The 19895-nt window shown below is 41.3% G+C and overlaps 1 protein-coding gene across 3 annotated transcripts in view; it reads right to left on the bottom strand.

Moving 5' to 3' along the window:
- Positions 1 to 1999: 1999 nt before the first annotated feature.
- Positions 2000 to 19895, bottom strand: part of ADGB (androglobin) — a 226004-nt gene continuing 208108 nt past the window's right edge. For all 3 annotated transcript variants that reach the window (XM_048844305.2, XM_048844306.2, XM_048844307.2), the window contains 6 exons: positions 19571 to 19752; positions 17116 to 17271; positions 15451 to 15556; positions 6875 to 6983; positions 4122 to 4305; positions 2000 to 2454 (listed from right to left, as the gene is read on the bottom strand). In XM_048844305.2, the coding sequence (XP_048700262.2) occupies positions 2263 to 2454; positions 4122 to 4305; positions 6875 to 6983; positions 15451 to 15556; positions 17116 to 17271; positions 19571 to 19752 (929 nt within the window). In that variant the 3' untranslated portion in view covers positions 2000 to 2262. The remainder of the gene's footprint in view (positions 2455 to 4121; positions 4306 to 6874; positions 6984 to 15450; positions 15557 to 17115; positions 17272 to 19570; positions 19753 to 19895) is intronic.

The raw sequence follows: 19895 nt of genomic DNA, 5'->3' as shown, positions 1-19895 counted from the left end.
ACCTAGACAAATTGGAGGATTGGGCCAAAAGAAATCTGATGAGGTTCAATAAGGATAAGTGCAGAGTCCTGCACTTAGGATGGAAGAATCCAATGCACCGCTACAGACTAGGGACCGAATGGCTAGGCAGCAGTTCTGCGGAAAAGGACCTAGAGGTGACAGTGGACGAGAAGCTGGATATGAGTCAGCAGTGTGCCCTTGTTGCCAAGATGGCCAATGGCATTTTGGGCTGTATAAGTAGGGGCATAGCGAGCAGATCGAGGGACGTGATCGTTCCCCTCTATTCGACACTGGTGAGGCCTCATCTGGAGTACTGTGTCCAGTTTTGGGCCCCACACTACAAGAAGGATGTGGAGAAATTGGAGAGAGTCCAGCGAAGGGCAACAAAAATGATTAGGGGTCTAGAACACATGACTTATGAGGAGAGGCTGAGGGAGCTGGGATTGTTTAGCCTGCAGAAGAGAAGAATGAGGGGGGATTTGATAGCTGCTTTCAACTACCTGAAAGGGGGTTCCAAAGAGGATGGCTCTAGACTGTTCTCAATGGTAGCAGATGACAGAACGAGGAGTAATGGTCTCAAGTTGCAGTGGGGGAGGTTTAGATTGGATATTAGGAAAAACTTTTTCACTAAGAGGGTGGTGAAACACTGGAATGTGTTACCTAGGGAGGTGGTAGAATCTCCTTCCTTAGAGATTTTTAAGGTCAGGCTTGACAAAGCCCTGGCTGGGATGATTTAACTGGGAATTGGTCCTGCTTCGAGCAGGGGGTTGGACTAGATGACCTTCTGGGGTCCCTTCCAACCCTGATATTCTATGATTCTATGATTCCAGCTACGTGACTTTGGGCTCCATCCCTCAGATGTGGGGGTTCAGGCTCCAGCCCCCTGCTGCCTCCTCTGGCCGCCGACCCTCATTGCCCCTGGCCCCTGCTGCCCACCCCCCAATCCCCTATCCAGGGCTTAATTTGTCCCCAGGCTTGCGGGGGCTGAGTAAGTCTGCTATGAAAAGTGATACATGTATGTTTGTTAAAATCACTTTTCACAACAGACTTAGTAGCTAGCAACAAATACACTACATGATTTGGATGTGTGTATGGGCCTTTTTATTTGTTTTTCCTAAAGTTAATTAAATATTTTAGGGAAAAGCGTGAGAGCAGCCACCAGCACTGCACTCTGAGGCCAACAAATAATTTGTCCTGAGAACCCTTGGATGAAAGCCCATCAGCCACTGCGCCATGGGACCTGAATTACACTGAGCAGTGACCTCAACATGAAATGCCCCCGCCTCACTGCCTCCTGCAAAAGATAAAAACTACTACATAAAAACTGAAATGAGACCTGGACAGGAAGAAAAAAAGGGGAAGAGAGTAATGTGGTCCAGTAACTCACAATTTTTAGTATACAGCCATAAATCTAGCTTTTTAATGGTGTGACATGAGGGTCACAGTTGGCTAGTCTAGGGAGCTACCCATAGGATTTGAAAGAATTTGTGAGGGTGGAGCTAGATGTGAAGAAGAAAAAAAAAGCTGTAGTAGCCAAATAGCTTGGAGATGTCTAGTATGAATGTCTTTTCTAAACATTTTGAATTCTGCATATGAAATAGAATGGCGCAGTACTATTTAATTAGTATGCATAACACAACTCATCATCCACTGAAAGAGTTCATGTTTCTGCAAAATTCAGTGACACAGAATCTAAGAACCCAAATTCATCCTTAGTTTGACCCGGGTGAAGTCAAGAGTATAAGCCCATCGAAGAAACTGGTCCTAGGTACAGTCTTGAAACTGGACATCTGTAAACCTTTTGGAATGCTAGAGAAATTTCCACATGAGGGTAAGCGACTTTTCTTGATTCCTTGTGCTCTATTAAAAATAATACCTCTTTTCTTTTTGATCCAATCCTTTCAGCGAAGTTATTGCCTTCTTGTTGACTGGTTTTTTTAATTGAAAAATAGGGGGACAGACACGTGGTACTGGGAGAACAAGTCCGATACAATATGAATATTTTTAGTGCAAAATTTTATTTCAGTTAAAACAGATAAACTGTAATGGTAGTGATTATCATTTATCATATGAAAACCACAAACTTTTCATGTTAAAAAGAAAGAAATACTAGATGGATTTTGGAATAATACCTGGAAAAGAGAAAAAAATGCATTTTCTGGGTAACAAAACATCGACTTAGAAAAATGTTGAATAATTCTTTTCATCATTAAAAATAAATTCTCTTTCCTAAACAATGGGTAGAGTTAACTTTTCAGGCAGTTACTTTTTTTTCCCTGCACTTTTTCCTTGCTTTTTTTTCTGTGCATCTGGACTTTTCTTCTCTTGCTCTGCTCGAATGGCTGCTTCTTCAGCGGCTAGTGCTTCTTGTTTTTTGAGTTCAGCCTCTAGTAGCTTACTTCTGTATGCTTCCCGAGCACTGAGAACCTTGCCTCGTGCTTCATCTAAGGATGCCTATCCAAAAACAAATGAGCATGCATATATATAATAAGGTTGTGTACCCTGACATTTATGTTTCTTGCTCCTGATCTTCTAGTTTCTCCCTTACTTGTTAATGCATATGCATTGTCTATAGTCCTGTGACAGAGTTGCTCAGTGATTACAAACAGGTGATCTTTTACATCATGAAGAAGAGGAAATAGTTTACAACAATCTTCTTTTTAAAAGCATTTCTAGTACCATAAGCAATTAGTGTACTAGAGGACTATCTAGTACCATAAGCAATTAGAGGACTATCCACACTATCAGAAGTGACTATGGGACCTAAATATCATTGCAAGTCAAGCTCCTAAGAGCCTTTGTCACTTTTGAAAATGAGATTTAGGCACTCCTGAAAATTTTATGCTAAGTCCCATTTTCAAAAGTGACTAAGCCGTCCAAGTCCCTCTGACCTTCAATGAGACGTAGGCCCCAAACTCACTTTTGAAATTTTCCCCCTTAACCTCTCCATGCTTCAGATTCCCCATCTGTAAAACAGGAATAATGATACTTAGCTATCCTTGTGCTCTGAGATCTATGGATGAAAACACTTTAAGTGCTGATTAGTGTGGCCAAGATGTTCAGAAGTGACTGAAGATTTTGAGTGCTGAACAACAACCCTCTAAAAATCAAGCCCCTTTAAGATGTTCCAAGTTGGGCACCTTAAAATTAAGGCACCTAAAAACACTAGTAAATTCTGAAAATCATTGTGTGTGCTTTATTAAGGACCAAGTCCTACAAGCTCCCTTCACCCGTTGTAGGCCTGTAATCCGTCAGTTTATTTTATATACCTATTTATGTATTGTGCATCATTCAGTATGGCATATGGGAGCTTTTATGAAGGAGAAAGTTAAAATGACTGCAATAAATCAATCCATCTTATTGGAAGGATACTTTCACTGGCTCTAATCCAACTCTAAAAGATCAGGACTGGGGTCATTTGATTCATGGTGATTAATGCGTCTCTGTGGCTTGCTTGTCAAAAATCATATTGCTCTTATTGACTCTTAAAGCTTAAGTCAATTTTGTTAAGGTATCTTTACCCACTTCATCTATTAAATAGATCCCAACCTTGACATACTACACTAATGTTATACCTTCTGCTGAGTGTATTATTTGTAGCTGTGGTTCATCAAGACTTAAGAACTCTAATAGCTTGCTAGCTGGCCTTATGCAGATTTCAGGAAGACTGCAACATACCAATATTGTCTCGTTCAACTGAAAACATCAGCAGTGATTATTTTTTTGACAATCCAGTTTTTTATTTTGTACTAAGTTTCCTCTCCTTACTGAAAAAAGCTACATAGCTCTGCATCAAAAACAGGCCAAACTGGAAATGCCAGATCTAGGACATACATACAGGTATGTACCAAACACTCCGCTTACTCTCACTTTGCACCATCCTGCTACGTTATTTACAAAGTAGTGCCCCTAGAATGTAGTACCTCAAGAAATGTATTCTAGAGTATCACCTCTACAATGTTGTGTGACACTCCTATTTTTCTGGGAACCTTGTGCTTTAACCATGGCTGAAGTGAAATTTCAGGCTCATTTACTCTAATGAAGTGTACTTATTATAGAAGGCCAAATGGGTGTGTGTGCATAGGTGGCTGAAATCACAGAAAACCTATCTATGGACTTACTTGTAGATGCTCATACATTTCAAGCATATTTTGCTTCAATAATGTGCGAGCATTTTGGTCTTTTTCTCTTTGTTCCAGAACCAGCTGCCGAAGCTCCCTAAAATGATTTATTTCTTCTGCTTTACGCAGCTCCTGCTGTTGAATGATAGACTCATTTCTTAGCACAGGCTCAGGCACTGTTTTTCTGTAGGAAATACAAACATTATTTGTCTCACTTCAAAGGCAGATCAGAACAGTTTTTACAAGACTGATCGCCTGTATACAATATATCAGGTTGTACAATTCAATGTTATATCATGATTCTAAGTATGGCTAAGGAGCCACTTTTATTCTCACCCATTGTTTACCGATGATCATAACTGGAAAAATGATTCTTTTGGCCAAAATTTCTCATGCTTGATCCTTTGTTTTAAAATTTTCGTAAAATTGTGCTCATCCCTATTTTAGTTATCTGGATGGGAATTCAGGTGTTTCTCACAAAACAGGGACATTTTCAGATCTTTTTCATATTGCAATAACTCAACACAATTTTGAAATGGTATGTGCTCAGTGAGTACCTGTAAGCGTTTTGATGATGTTAATAAAAATTGATTGAGAAATAAAGATGCTATAAACTATTGAAGACATAACATAAAATCCTAGAAAGAGTCAAGCATGTGACAAGATATTGGGTCAAATTGTCTGCTGTCTTAATTTCATTCTCTTCAGTATCATACCAGTTTCCTTCCCAATTAAAGCACTGATTCAGGAAATTGTCCTTATGCAGGACAGCACTTCAATATGTGCTTAACTTTAAGCAAGTGTGTGACATTGCACTTCATATGATTTTATGAAAATATGCTAATGAGTGTGAATATAATGTAACTGGAATATGCTTCAAGCAAAAGGTCTCTTGTAAGGTATCATTATAAAGCTTATAATCTACTGAGTGTGTTCATCCCATTTGTATGCATGTATCATTCTTGTATCTGAAATTAGGAATATAAAATATAACTCTGAGGTCCTATTGTAGTTATGCAAAGTGTGGGCCATTAATGGTGGTTTAGAATCTTGATGGCTCCCATCAACCAGGACAATTGACTGTAGATGGCTCTGTTTACTTGCAAGCCTTCCTGTGAGTCAGGCCAGGAAGAATGAAGGCTTGGGGGTCTCACAGGATATGTGACCATGTTCCCTGGTACTGGAATCCATCTTAAACCTGGTGCTTTTCCATTTGGAAGGAGGGGTGGGGACCCATAGAGACAAAATATTCCTGCCTTGTGCCAAAGCTATAAAAGGGGGTTGAAGAGAACAAAGGAGGTTCCAGTCATGAGAAATCCCCTAGTTACCACCTAAGCTGGAACTAACAAGGATTGTAACAGGGGAAAGGATTGGGCCCAGACTAGGAAGGAATCTAGTGTTTGAAAGAAGCTTATTGGAACATCTTTCAGGGTGAGATTTCATCTGTAATCAGTTTCTTAAATGTATTAGGCTTAGACTTGCATGTTTTGCTTTATTTTACTTGGTGACTTGCTTTGTTCTGTCTGTTATTACTTGGAACCACTTAAATTCTACTTTTTATACTTAATAAAATCACTTTTTGCTTATTAATTAATCCAGAGTAAGTAATTAATACCTGGGGGAGTAAACAGCTCTGCATATCTCTCTATCAGTGTTAGAGAGGACAGACAATTTTTGAGTTTACCCTGTATAAACTTTATACAGAGTAAAATGCATTTATTTGGGGTTTGGATCCTACTGGGAACTGGGTATCTGGGTGCTAGAGACAGGAGCACTTCTTAAGCTGTTTTCAGTTAAGTCTGCAGCTTTTGGTGGACGTGGTTTGGACCTGGGTCTGTGTTTGCAGCAGGCTAGCGTGTCTGGCTCAACAAGACAGGGTACTGAAGTCCCAAGCTGGCAGGGACAACGGCTCAGAGATAGTCTCGGCACATCAGGTGACAGTCCCAAGGGGATCTCTGTGACCCAACCCGTCACAATGTGCTTAAGTTCCATTGAAGTCAATGACGTGCTTAATTGCTGGCCTGAACAGGAACGGACTTAAAACATGCTTCAGTGAACTGGGGCCTAAGTGTGTCTATATCTAGATAGCTGCACATTAACACGCAGTAAAACATGTGTTTATTCCAGTGATTAGACATATTTATTTAAATGTATCATTATCATCACATTACATTGCATTAAATATAGTACTTGAATCTTGCATCACACACTGACATACTGGAAGTGCACTAAGTATGATTATTTTAATGTCTGATCATTGAAACTAACACATATTAAAATAAATTTCCCAGCATGTGCATTGTCTGGATTCCACCTATTTAATTCTCATGTCACACACTGTGCTATTGTTCAATTCCTGTTTTATTTATTTTTATACAAAGAAAATTAATTGCACTTAGCTATAATAAGGCATAGATTTTAAACACACAAAAGTCAGGTATCAAGCCGAATTCTGATATCACTTATACCTCTATTGAAAAAACTATTGACTTCAGCTGAATTACTTCGGTTTCATAACATGAAAGTGAGCTCAGAATGCGATCGTGGTTTCTACAGCTACTGTGACAGGCATATAAAGGCTAATACCATATACAGTAATTCAAAGTACTGTAGTCTATACTGTATGCACCCAGGGATGAGTTAGAGTTGTGGAAACAATATAATGCATTTCTAACTCTTCTATTTGTAAATTCTTACTGTAAATACTGCATTAACATATTTTTTAGCATTTAATTACATTTGCTACAATTTACCTAATGTAGGGGGTTAGGTCTAGAGGTTCCCATTCCTTTTGCAGAGCCTGTATGCTTGTGTCAGTGCCTGCTGGTGATGCTGTTATTTCAGGCACAGGAGAAACTGCATCTGCAATAAAATAGATTAAACTGGTTACTTTGTTTTGCCATGAAAATTTTCCTCTCCTTCTTAATAAAGTTCTATCCTCTTCTGGCTCAGCGGCACACATTATTACAAGCTGAGCAGGAGAACAACTAACATTTAGCTACTGCTATTTCTTGTGTTATCACTACAGAATCCTAGAAGATGGAAAGTATTGTACATCTGTCAAGGAACATTTTTAAACCTTCACAATATCTATTTTATATATAAACTTAGTTAAACCCATATTGCTCACAAACTATTATGGCCACTTTCAGCCATTTCCAAGTTATTCATCTCCCGAAAGGATCCGAGAGCAAAGTATCAGCCCCAAAGGCAAAAGTGTGAGATAGTTATGAGTATGTGAAATTAAGCACTTATTACAGAAACAATTTTTCAACCTTTATTATGTCTGGTGTCGGGAGAATGCTATGATACTGTAAGTGCTGACAGACCTAAAGCAAAACCCCAGGTCCAAAGTCCTCTGAGCTTTGCGGGGGAAAGGAGAGTTGAATCCTAAATCAGAATTCAGTTTTTGACCCCATCTTCATAACAGACCAGATTAAAATCTTAGAATCACGTGCCCCCAGACTCTGGTTTGTTTGAATTTTTGATCCAAATGTTACAGCTCTGTTTCATCTCTAAATTATGTAGCATTTGAAATTTTGTATGAAATTAGTAGTTCTACCTCTTAGGTCAACACAGCCCAGAGACCCACTTCCAACGTGTCCATCTGGAGGATAAACAGTTTTGAAAAATTATGGTTGAAGAGAACTGGCATCTGGGTTAGCGATTTCTTCAAAGTGCTGAAGGCCTTGTCACTTTCCTCTGTCCCTTGCACCTTTCTGCGGCGGGTGCTTTTTACCAGGTCAGTAAGGGCAGCAGCTACCGTGGTGAAGCCAGGCACAGCCTATAATATCCAGCAAGGTCTAGGAAATGTGGTACTTGCTTCTAGGTTGATGGGGTCAGGCAATAGGTCAATACATGGACTCTATCCACCGGGGATGTAGCCAGTCCTATCCCATAGTGTACCCAAGGTATGTTACTTCTCTCTGTCCCAGGTGGTATTTGGCAGGATTTGACTTCTTGAGGGCCTGCATAATCGCAGTGATGTGCTGTAGGTGGTCTTCCTAGCTGCAGCTATAGATGGCTATGTCATCAATACAGACAGCTGCATAATGGCAGCGGGGATGCAGCACCTTGTCTATCAGTCACTAAAAGGTGGCGGCTGCTCCACACAGGCCAAAGGGCACGGTCACAAACTGATAGAGGCTGAAGGGAGTAGGGAAGGCTGTCTTTTCCCAGGATGCCTTTGTCCGGGGGATTTGCCAGTACCCCTTGGTCAAATCAAACATGGTACTCGGGGTTCCCAGTCTCTGTAGTAGCTCATCCACCTGAGGCATCAGATACATGTTGATTCTTGATATAGCATCGATCTTTCTAAAGTCTGTGTAGAATCTTGTTGAGCTATCAGATTTTGGCACTAGCACAAAAAGATTCCTCCACTCACTGTGGGATTCCTCGATGACCCCCAGGCTTAGCATAGCCAGGGGTGCTTCCCACATCTTCAGCAGGGCTTGATGATTCTCTGTCTGGGCATCATTGCAATGTGATGTTGGGTTAAGGGAGTCCTCCCTGGGAGGGCAAAAAACACCATGGGGAAGGCCTGAGTCAGTTGTAGTGTTTGGGCTTACTGCCTCCAGTCGATCTCTGACCGCTCTGGCACAGGGATTTGGTCCGGGGATGTAATGGCTTGAGGCCCCACTTCTGGTTCTGGGGCATACAGGGCCATCAGATGTGATACATTTGTATGTTCTTCCATCTCACAGGCTGATGGATGTTATAGTCCATTGGTCTTACCTTTCTTACTACTTCAGATGGCCCCCGTCACTGGGCCAGTAGTTTTGATTCAGATGTCAGGAGTAACACCACCACCCTGTCTCCTCGTTTGAATGTTCACATTGTACCCCCTTGTTGTAGGTACATTTCTGGGTTTGTTGGGCCTTCAACAGGTTTTCCTTGGCAAATCCCACTAGTGTTTTCAGGTGTACTCGTAGTTGGAGCACATACTGCACTGAGCCCATGACCAGAGACTCCTGTTCTTCCCATGCTCCCCAAAGGAGGGCCAAAATTCCTCGGGGTTGCCTCCCATACAGAAGATCAAAGGGCAAGAACCCTAAGGAGGCTTGTGCAATCTCTGGTACAGCAAATAGCAATGATGGTAGCAGCTGGTCCCAGTGCCAAGGGTCTGCGTCAATGAATTTGCTCAACATGGCTTTCAGTTTCCCACTGAACAGCTCCACCAGCCCATCTATTGGCAGATGGTAGACAGAAATCCTGAGGGCTTTCATCTTCAGCAGTTTGCACAATTCCTGCATCAGTTCAGACGAGAAGTTGGATCCCTTGTCTGTCAATGTTTGCCTTCATATTCTGATCTTCATGAGTTCATTCGCTATGGTGGGTGCATTAGTTGTGTGTAGCGGGTTGGCTTCAGGGTACTACATGGCACATTCTACTATCACTAATATATAATGGTGGCCTTGTTCGTTCTCCTGAAGGGTGCCCACTAAATCCATTCCTACCCATTTGAAGGGTACACCCACCATGGGGAGCAGATTAGGGAGGTCTTTGGCATCCCTTAGGGCCCTGTCAGCTAGCATTTGGGGCACAAGGCACTGAAGTTATGCACCTCTTTGTGGATGCCTGGCCAGAAGACTCTAAGGGCCACCCTCTCCAGTGTCTTTTCTCTCCCTAAGTGTGGTAACCTCCAGCAGAACTTCTTGGGTACCAGTAGCCATCACTTGCGGGGGAGGGGGAGGGGACTTGGGGGTCTCTCATGACTCAGTAAAGCTGCTTGTTCCAGAGTTCGAAGTGGGGGCCACTGCTTTGCCCATTGAGTTTCGCCTTCCTCCCCATCAGAGATGGCCACCTGCTCCCAGGTGTGGCTTAGTGTCTAGTCCTCTTGTTGTTCCCACACAAAGTCCTCATCTTCTGGTAAGCCAATCATGACTTATTTCCTTGTCCCTAGAGCTAGCAGGCTGCTGAGTTGGTGTCCCTGGCTATCCAGAGGAGCCCTCCTCCAGGGTCTTCTGCCATATCTTGACCCATAAGCCTGCTCATTTTCAGCTCTGGGTTGCTTTCTGTGGGGGATTCCTGCTCCAGTGCTTGAGGAGCTCCCTAATCCACTTCCAGGCTTGCCCTAAAAGGATCAAGTAGGTCAGGGTGGCTGCCAGGCTGACTCGGCAAGTCTCCATGTGACCTCCTACCCTCAGCAGCATGTTTGTCACAGGGTAGAGTCACACATCCCCATGGATGCGCTCGGGGTAGATCGGAGCATCTGGCATATTGGGAGACTCTATCATGGTTGCCCGTACAATGGTTTGGCTAAACCTGGAGACTACCAGGCCCATCTCTTCAGCTCTTTGACCCATACCTGCAAGCAGCATTTTGGCTGGGCCCCACTTACAATCTTTCGTGCCTGTCATCCATGCCTGGCCATAGCTACAATCCATAAAGGAACACTCCTGCCTAACATGCCCTTCCTGTGCACACTCGAAGCAGCTCCCCTTCAGGGTCAGAGGCGGCTGGTTCCCTTCTGGGGTCGTAGGGTCTCCAAGTGGGGCATACCCCTTTCCTTGGCAATCCTGGTCCCCTCACTGCTCCACCTTGGTCATGTCCTCTGGGTGGGAGCAATCCAAAGGGGGGCGGCTGGCTCAGCCACCTTCAGCCTCCTCTCCTAGCATGGTCCTTGCTAGGGTTCGGTGTCCTGGTTCTGGGGGCCCCTGTCCTCGATGTCGGTGAGACTGGACTATTGGCCAGCACGTAGTTATCCATCGGGGTCATGGCTTCCACCAGGGTGATGTTAACCACACCACTGTATAAACCCTACACTGTGGTATTTGCTGTATTCCTTTTACTTTGACTATGAAATGCTGCAAAAGCTGTGGCAAATTTGACTACAAGTACTCGGGTAAATTTCAAGATGTAATGGTGCTCACTATAGTTTGTTTCTATGAAAGTATCTGGTTCCTTTATTTAATACAGGAACCAACAAGAGGCTTTTAAAGATATTATTGGAATTTTCTCCCCAGCAACAAGAAAGATAGTGCTTGAGCATTAAAAGATTTTACTCCTAGGCTGGAAGCTTTTGTGTCAGTATTTGCAGATAACTGTAGCTGTTTCAAATTAATTTTTAAAAAGAGTTTTGAAATGCTTCATATGAAAAGCTAAATGTGCATTCATTCTGTTAAAAAAATTGCTCTCCCCCGCTGGATGATCCTCCTAAATTGCATATATGGGTAAAATGACAAACTCAATTAATAAATAGCAAGAAATAAAATTAAATTAAATTGAAGGCCCAAATCACTACTGAAATCTAAATCGCTAAGCTGGCATATCTAAACTCCCTATTTTCCATTCTAATTACTTGACTCTAAGTTCCTGTTAAGGCGGGGAGGGAAATAGAATTCACAGAACTGCTCATCATAGAATCATAGACCTTAAGGTCAGAAGGGACCATTATGATCATCTAGTCTGACCTCCTGCACAACGCAGACCACAGAATCTCACCCACCCACTCCTGTAACAAACCGCTAACCTATGTCTGAGCTACTGAAGTCCTCAAATTGTGGTTTAAAGACTTCAGGGTTTAAATCCTCCAGCAAGTGACTCGTGCCCCACACTGCAGAGGAAGGCGAAAAACCCCCAGGGCCTCTGCCAATCTGCCCTGGAAGAAAATTCCTTCCCAACCCCAAATATGGCGATCAGCTAAACCCTGAGCATGTGGGCAAGACTCACCAGCCAGACACCCAGGAAAGAATTCTCTGTAGTAACTCAGATCCCACACCATCTAACATCCCATCAGAGACCATTGGGCAAATCTACTGCTAATAGTTGAAGATAAATTAATTGCCAAAATTAGGCTATCCTATCATATCATCCCCTCCATAAATTTAGCAAGCTTAGTCTTGAAGCCAGATATGTCTTTTGCCCCCACTGCTCCCCTTGGAAGGCTGTTCTAGAACTTCACTCCTCTGATGGTTAGAAACCTTTGTCTAATTTCAAGTCTAAACTTCCTGATGGCCAGTTTATATCCATTTGTTCTTGTATCCACATTGGTACTGATCTTAAATAATTCCTCTCCCTCTCTGGTATTTATCCCTCTGATATATTTATAGAGAACAATCATATCTCCCCTCTGCCTTGTTTTGGTTAGGCTAAACAAGCCAAGCTCTTTGAGTCTCCTTTCATAAGACAGGGTTTCCATTCCTCGGATCATCCTAGTAGCCCTTCTCTGTACCTGTTCCAAAACTTTGAATAAAACTCAAGATTTTAAACAGGATATTTTAAAATCTATACATGTTCAATGCTTCATCTCTTTACAACTCCAACTTTCCCTCAGGTTGATATCAGTTGTGTTTTTTATTACACAACTTGTGCACAACACTATGTCATTCTGTGACAATAGGATTAAATGAGCCAAGATTGTTTTGGTTTGATGAGAGTTTAATTTACTGAGAAAGCTTCACTGTTCTTGCTCTCCTGTTTATATCAGGCAGAGAGCACAACATTTTCATTTACTGCTGACGTCTTTTTCAGCTGTTGAATTTTTAATCTTAAATACAAACATGGCCAGATTAAGCCGATCTTGGTCCCCTTGTGGCCCTTCCCCGAGTGAGAAGGAGAAGCCACCTACACAAGAGCCCTGGCCTGGGTTAGTGTTGGGTGGGGACCATCACTTCTCTTTGGCCAAACTGGGACTTTCCCCTCCCTGGATCACTAGTCTCTGTTTTTAAAAGGACTGTTGTCTGTCCTGAAGGCCTCAGCTATTACCCACTAGAGCAGCGTGGGGAGGCGTCTTCCATCACTAGCCCAGCAAAGCCAAGACAGGACGGCAGAAAGGAGATTTTCTTCTCCTCCTAGCCCACGGTCCTCTGCTGGGGTAGTGTTGACGAGGGCCCTGGAAAGCAACAAGATGTTCCATTAAGATGTTCCTGCCTGTCAGAGAGTTCATGTCCCACTTCATATGTCTCGGAGAGCTATTTCGCAGGCTGTCTGCAGAGCCAGGCAAGTGATACTACATCAGTTACACTTGATTCACATTTCAAGTTTTTCTTTGCAAGCATGAGGGCTAGAAAAATAACTTTTTTAAAAATTAAAGCTGAATTCCTGATGTCATCCCATGACTCCAGGAGCTGCAGCCCTAGACCCAGGTCTACAGTGCTTATGCCTTAATATAGCCTTGTGTACAAGAACTATACCACCTTCCTTTCCTTCTCCCACACAAATTTCGTGGTAGATGGACTTTACCAGGACAGCCACTCCCCCAGAGTATCAGCTGGCTGTGGCCTACTGTACCTTATTTGTGGTAGCTGGCCTATGGTACTGTGCATGGGGGGTTGAGCATGCAGCATATGGGTAGTGAAGGAGCCTTCTACATGGTGGTCTAGCAAGGGTGCTAAATGAAGAATTGTAAGTGCCTTTGGGGCTATTCATCAGATAATTATTCTCCAGAACAAAACAACATTTACAAAGATAATGCACACAAAAATGCTCTCAAAGGCCCCTTTCTCCAACTGCCACTCTTTAAGGGACTGATCCAAAACCCATCAAAATCAACAGAAAGTCTTCCATTTACTTCAAGAGTCTTTGGATCAGAACGTAAATGCTCAATTTAGTTCAAATTTTGGCATTCAGTACATGGTTGGTGACCATGTTAATCAAATGATCATGTTGCACTCATGTTCTGAGCACTCCAGACCCAAAACAGTTGAACTGTATTAAATGTATGAAATATAGCTGTGGTTTTAAAAATAATAAATGTGTGTCAAGTAAGGGGGGCAATCCGCAGGTTCAGGATAAATGAAACATATGATCAACATTTCGAATTTACTGAATGAGTATGATACAATTTTACTCAGAAAATTAATCTGCTGGAAATGCTGCCCAGATTTTTTTCATTACTGTGTATTCCTTAACACAATGGTTTTCAAATGTTTTAGGCTGCATATCCCTTTCCAAATAATGTAGTCTACCACATACCCCCCATCTAAAATAGGGTTATAATATACCTATGAAAACAGAAAAAAAAGGTCTGTAAGGGATAAGTTCGCCATTTCAGGATTTTTCTCATGATGAGAGCTCACGTAACCCTAGGGGTACGCGTACCTCAGTTTGAAAACCACTGCTAAATTTAAAATTGCCTCTCTTGTACAAACCTAAATGGCCAGCAGTAAGACAGCAACATTTTGTATATATTGTAGGAGAAGTCTAGACATCAGGTGTCTCTCTCTCCAGATAAGGGGAACTCATCCTAAAAGCAGCTGCAGGATAACTATTAATTATGGGGACTCTGTTCTACAACCTAATATACAAGGAAATAAAAATTCGAGATTTAACTCCATTTAAAATGTAAGAAGTAGCTATTGCAGTATACCTATAAAGCACAAGACATGGTGGGCTAGGTGACAATCTCTTGGGCTTTATGTTCTGATATATACAGTTAAGAATTATTTTCCTATTTGGCAATGTATTAGTGTTAACAGTTTAATGAGTGGGTGTGGGCATATTTTTGATTCGTGCACATATTAGTCACACGTTTGAATTCCACCCAAATTCACAGAGACCAATGTTGTTACAATCAGGTTGGTATTTGATACTGTGTACTCTCTGGTGGGCTGATCTCAGTACTATTCTTAGCAGCAAGGTGCTGCAACAAAAAAACCACCAGGACAATTTTACTCTTGTTGGAATTCTCACAGAGTCCAGAGATTGTTAGGAAATGGAAACTGAGCTACCCCTAGAAATATGCCCTGCCAGAAAGTTGGATGACGTTTGTAGAGTCTGTGGAGAAGCTTGTGCTGCTACAGTATGTGCTGCATATGCTCTGTGGCTAGTACGTCACTTTCCAGAACGGTCAGTCTGGCCCTTTTCAGAAGCATTACGTTAAAACAGAAAATGAACATCAAGAAATAGTAATGTCCTTGAATCATGGTGACTATTTCAGCTTCTGAATTCATTTTTAATATTTCTACAGCTATGACCTCTACATCAAACATAGTTCAATAGGGTATGTGTTTTTGCAATGAACGTACACAAATAACTAAAGTAGCGTTTACTAGTTAGAACCCCAATGTGCACTGAACAATTTTGATGAGAGCTATGTTATCCATTTGCCATCAGCATTTAATGAGAAAGGTTGTTCTGATCAAAAGAGTAATGCACGATGGGATGTTTAATCTCCTAGGATCACAAGTCTGTATTAAAAAATAGGCTAAGACATGCATAGGCCATAATTTAGGATGCATCACAGAAAAGTCTGTACTATATAAATTCTGTCCCAGAATTTTCATTTCTGCAGCCTCCTGCCTGCCATGTAATTACTCTTTCTGAATAACTTTAAATTAGAATTCTTCTAGGTAGGACAACTTGTTTTGCAGAAAAGTTATACCCATACCTCCTTCCCCTGGACCCAGTGCAACACTGACTCTTTCAGGCTCAGCTGTGGGCTCTGTGGGCTTCTGTGTGCACTTATTAACAAAGTGCATACGTTCCTGAAAAGCCTAGAAAACAAAAAATGATTTAGTCTGGATAATTAAAAAATAGAAGTACTGCAAACTACTTTAAATGTCAAAGAATCTTTTTTAAAAAGGAAACTGTAACAAATAATGCAAGAAATCTTTTTAAAGGAATTTTTAGCTCTAGTAAACCCTTCGTAAGGGTTGATATATGATTTATGATTATTGGTGAGTAGTTTTGTTTTGATAAGTAAGAAAGTCATCCCTCATGGCTGATTAGTGAGCCACTGAAAAAAGGATAAATATGGGAGAGTGACTTGTGTCACAAATATACTCTAGAGGGGCACTGCTTAAATCTTCTCTGAAGCAATAACAATTTGTCAATATCTGACATTCAGTTTTTCAATATATGTTTTAAAAACATCTGTTATTTAGTTTTAACATGCCATACTCACGGGAAATAAAGTGACACTGCTATTTATGTCAAGTGCACCTTAAGTGAATGGGCAGGAGTCCCTAAATAAGTCCTCATGATTGTGGTTCACTAAAACCAAGAGTATGCAATAAAATTTTAACAACAGCTTAAAACTCAAGTGGCTGACTTTTTTATCACTACAAGTCTTTGCATACTGAATATATACAGTATATGCCACATATATGATACTAATGCTGTCTGGAGCATCTATAAACAATGCATCATTAGGCTGTTGTCTATAACTCTTCCTGAGGCAGGAAGCAAAAACTGAGATTTTTACACAGATCTAGTGCTGGGTTACCTGCAAATATATCTGGAGAAACAAAGCCTGTTTTACACGTTGCCTTTCCTCCTGTTATGGCATCATATAACATATGTTGTGTCAGCGTGTGAACTGACATAAGAAATCAGCAATACAAATAAATATTTAAACAAATATATTTTCCCCCTTAGATTAAGCAATTACTGTTGTAATCATTTGATACTGTTTAACTGTTAGCACTTACACAGTAAAAACAACCTGTTGTTAACCATAAAGAACAGAACACTGACAAAAACCAGAATTTAAAGTGCTACTCACTAACAGTCAATGAGAGATTCTGTAGAAGTTTGGACTGTATTCTTAATACTATGATCTGTTTTTTGGAAAATTAAAAAAATTCTCTAAAAATTGCTTTTGCATTTCATTTAGATTTAGCAACAGTAAAAAGTAGTAATAAACTAATAAATAAAAAACACTCTTTACTCTGGGCCAAATCCCAAAGTCTTTCCTCAGGCAGGAACTACCCCTGACTTCAATGTTTTTCCTCAGTAAGCTTTTCAAAATCTCTCTCTATGAAATTGGGCCATGTTTCTGCAATCAGATGCTCACAGGTGCAAGGATTGGGCTGTGTGAGTCTGATTGCAGGAGTAGGACCCAAGTAATGGATATGAAGCATTTCCTTACAGGTCTGTCCCCAGGGGAAGGCCGTTAATTGACTCCCATGGGTACTTCTCACTCTTTAAACTGTGCAACACTGTCCCTCTTTCTGGGGAGTGAATGCAGAGCTCCTAATTGGTACTGTTCTGACACAAACCACCCTTGGGACTTTTTACACAATGTAACTGTAATAGGATGAGCTCCGATTACCTTGACAGCTCTTCCTGGTTCTGCAGACTCCCATGCTTGTTTCATGGCTTTGATCTCATCTGCTCTCTCTGTGTCTTTCTTCAGTTCCAGCACCTCTGCCTCACTCTGTTCAATGACGAGACGCAAGATCCAGTAAGGTTTGTTCGGATCAGATTGCTGAAGGTGGAATGGAGCAAAGCCAGTGAACTAAACTTATTGGTTAGTCTACAGTCATTATTTCTTTTTAGGATCTAGTCATTTTTTTCTGCTCTTTGATAATTTCCCACTTTTTTGAGAGTCCTGCACACTTTTAATATTCACTGCTTGGTAGAGCGTGATTGCCAAAGGAAGCCTCTTTTTTATTCATGCCATCCTCTGATGTTCACAGGTATGCTCACACTCAGTAGGGAGTGACTGCACACCAGATGGCTGGAATTAAATCATCATGAAAGTTCTCTTATTCCATTTCAAGTATATCAATGTTAAAAATAAATGTCTCTCACTGACACTAGCTTACCAATGAGATAATCATTTTGGAAAAGGACGGTAATTTTCTGACTAAGAAGCCAATTGTGCCTGATCAGTTCAGGTGCAGAGCTCATTTTGAATAGAAAGAATCTCAGCCACCTCTGTAGCAGCTTGTCACCTTTTGCCTACATCCTACGAAGGGCTCGCTGAACAGTCAAGATACATGCAGAGAGGAGGTGGACATGTCTTTTCCCATTCCCAGCGGAGCTGATGGTAGACATCTAACACAGTTGGAGGTTCTATAGATTTTCTGAGGACAACACCTGCAGTTGCAGAAGCCCTGACAGTGTGGCTTCATTGAAGCTGTACCGCCAAGGACCACGGGACAATGCTAAAGATGCATCCCATAGTTAGCATGGATTTCCCCCACCTCCCCCACATGAAGCTGTAGGTATATGAAGAGGCCTCTCAGAACAATTAGGGAGAAATTCTGCATGAAAACCTCATGGAGACATCCTTCACTTTAACTCCCTCCTATGGGTTTCCCGTAGAAGGATGATTACAATTAAAATGATACCACTAAAGGATGAATTATCATTCGTTTCCCTCCTTGGGAATTAGTCTATCTGCAATCTATAAAGGTTAATTAGACCATATAGTAAAGATTGTATGCTAAAAATGGTTTATCTTTACTTTTGCCCCTCACTCCATTTTAATGACTTGGCTCACTGTTGATCTGGAATTTACTGGGCCTGATTCTGCTCTTACTTATACCTGTGTATATTGGCAATTAGCTCCAATGAAGTCAATTCCATGGGTGTAAGCTGGCTTTTGTCAGTTTGCACATATCTTATGGTCATTTAAAATGTTTTAATTATACATATTTTTTAATTTTAAGAAATTATGAAAGTTTTTAGAAACAAAAGAAATTAGCACTTGGAGCAATTTAAAAAAGTTTTGAAAGATCTGAAGCTTTCTACAAACTGATCAATCTTTGACACAAATCACGTTTTCTCCCTAAGTGTTTGCGTTCACGAGGGGATTTTACAGTAGTGTTTCAGTTATCAGAACATTGTCCATTTTGTGAGCAAAACATCGAATTTTCAAAATAAAAGAGATGCACTATAATGGTCAAATACTCTTCTCAGCTCCGCATCATGGGTCTCTTAAAATAACAGTATACTGTAGATCTGAAAGTCTGACAGCAGCCTTGCACCAGATAATTGATATACTGGTGTTTTGCTCTTTTGCAAAAGGAACAAATCCTGCCTACCCACCCTTGGCCAAGGGAGGACCACATGAGCAGGCAGGATGCGAGCAGCCTCCGCAGGGGACGAACACTGCTTGCATGCCACAGAACCCTTACATTGTGCTACCTCAGAAGAGGGGAGTTGGTGGGCAGGGCAATGCCAGCAAATCTACCACTAAGTGGCTCCACCAGCCATGCCAGTCTTGCTGCCTGATAGGAGGGTTGTAACCAACACCAAAGCTACTTCAGACCTGAAGCTGGATGTGGTGGAAAGACTCCTTTCTTCATTCTTGGGCCCCTGGGGAAATCCCAAGTACTGCATAGCTGCTTAGGCTGTGTACTAGGGCCAGGAATTCCCCTGAAGTGCAAGTCATGAGATCAACATATCTTTCATGTAAGTGAGGCTGGATCTCCAAAAGGGGCTGGGTGTAGCTTGTCTCCGAAATGATATTGTTGTGACCAGTCAAACAAGTACATCAATCATATAATACAAGATAAACATATTTTACATATATCGTCTAACATTTCTACATATTTAGGAAGGAGACAAAGCATGGTAGAGAGAAATATATGTATTCCTGGTTATTCTGGTTTAGCTGCCTGTAAGCACTTTTATACTCTGTATGAGGACACAATTTATTTGTAAATATGGAACCACCAAGTGAGGGAAAGTTAATATAATTTTATGCCAAAGAACATCTAGGAAATGTTGGGGTTGCACATATACTTTATCTACAGGCTTCCTGGATTTATTCTTACCTGAGATTCTGGTCTAGACGCTGTTTTATCTTTACTGGACTTTTCTTTTTCTGCCTTCTCAGTTGCTTTATCTTTTGTTTTTCTAGTTGTTTTAGGAGTGCTTGCAGATTTTGCCCCTTCAAAATTGCTATAACCATCCTGGTTTACTGCCGGAATGGATTCATCATGTTTCTCACCATGTGCTATCCATACATCGTTGTGAGGATTGTATGAATTATTTAACACCATTGCCAAACAGCGAACAAATGTCCCCACATTATATCCAGGATGGAACAGAAAAGCCATTCAACAATACAGAAAGAAAGAGAGAAACCAGTTAATGATT

Source organism: Caretta caretta, chromosome 3, assembly GCF_965140235.1.
Source record: "Caretta caretta isolate rCarCar2 chromosome 3, rCarCar1.hap1, whole genome shotgun sequence".
Taxonomy (NCBI): domain Eukaryota; kingdom Metazoa; phylum Chordata; order Testudines; family Cheloniidae; genus Caretta; species Caretta caretta.
This window is presented reverse-complemented; position numbering and strand designations above follow the sequence as displayed.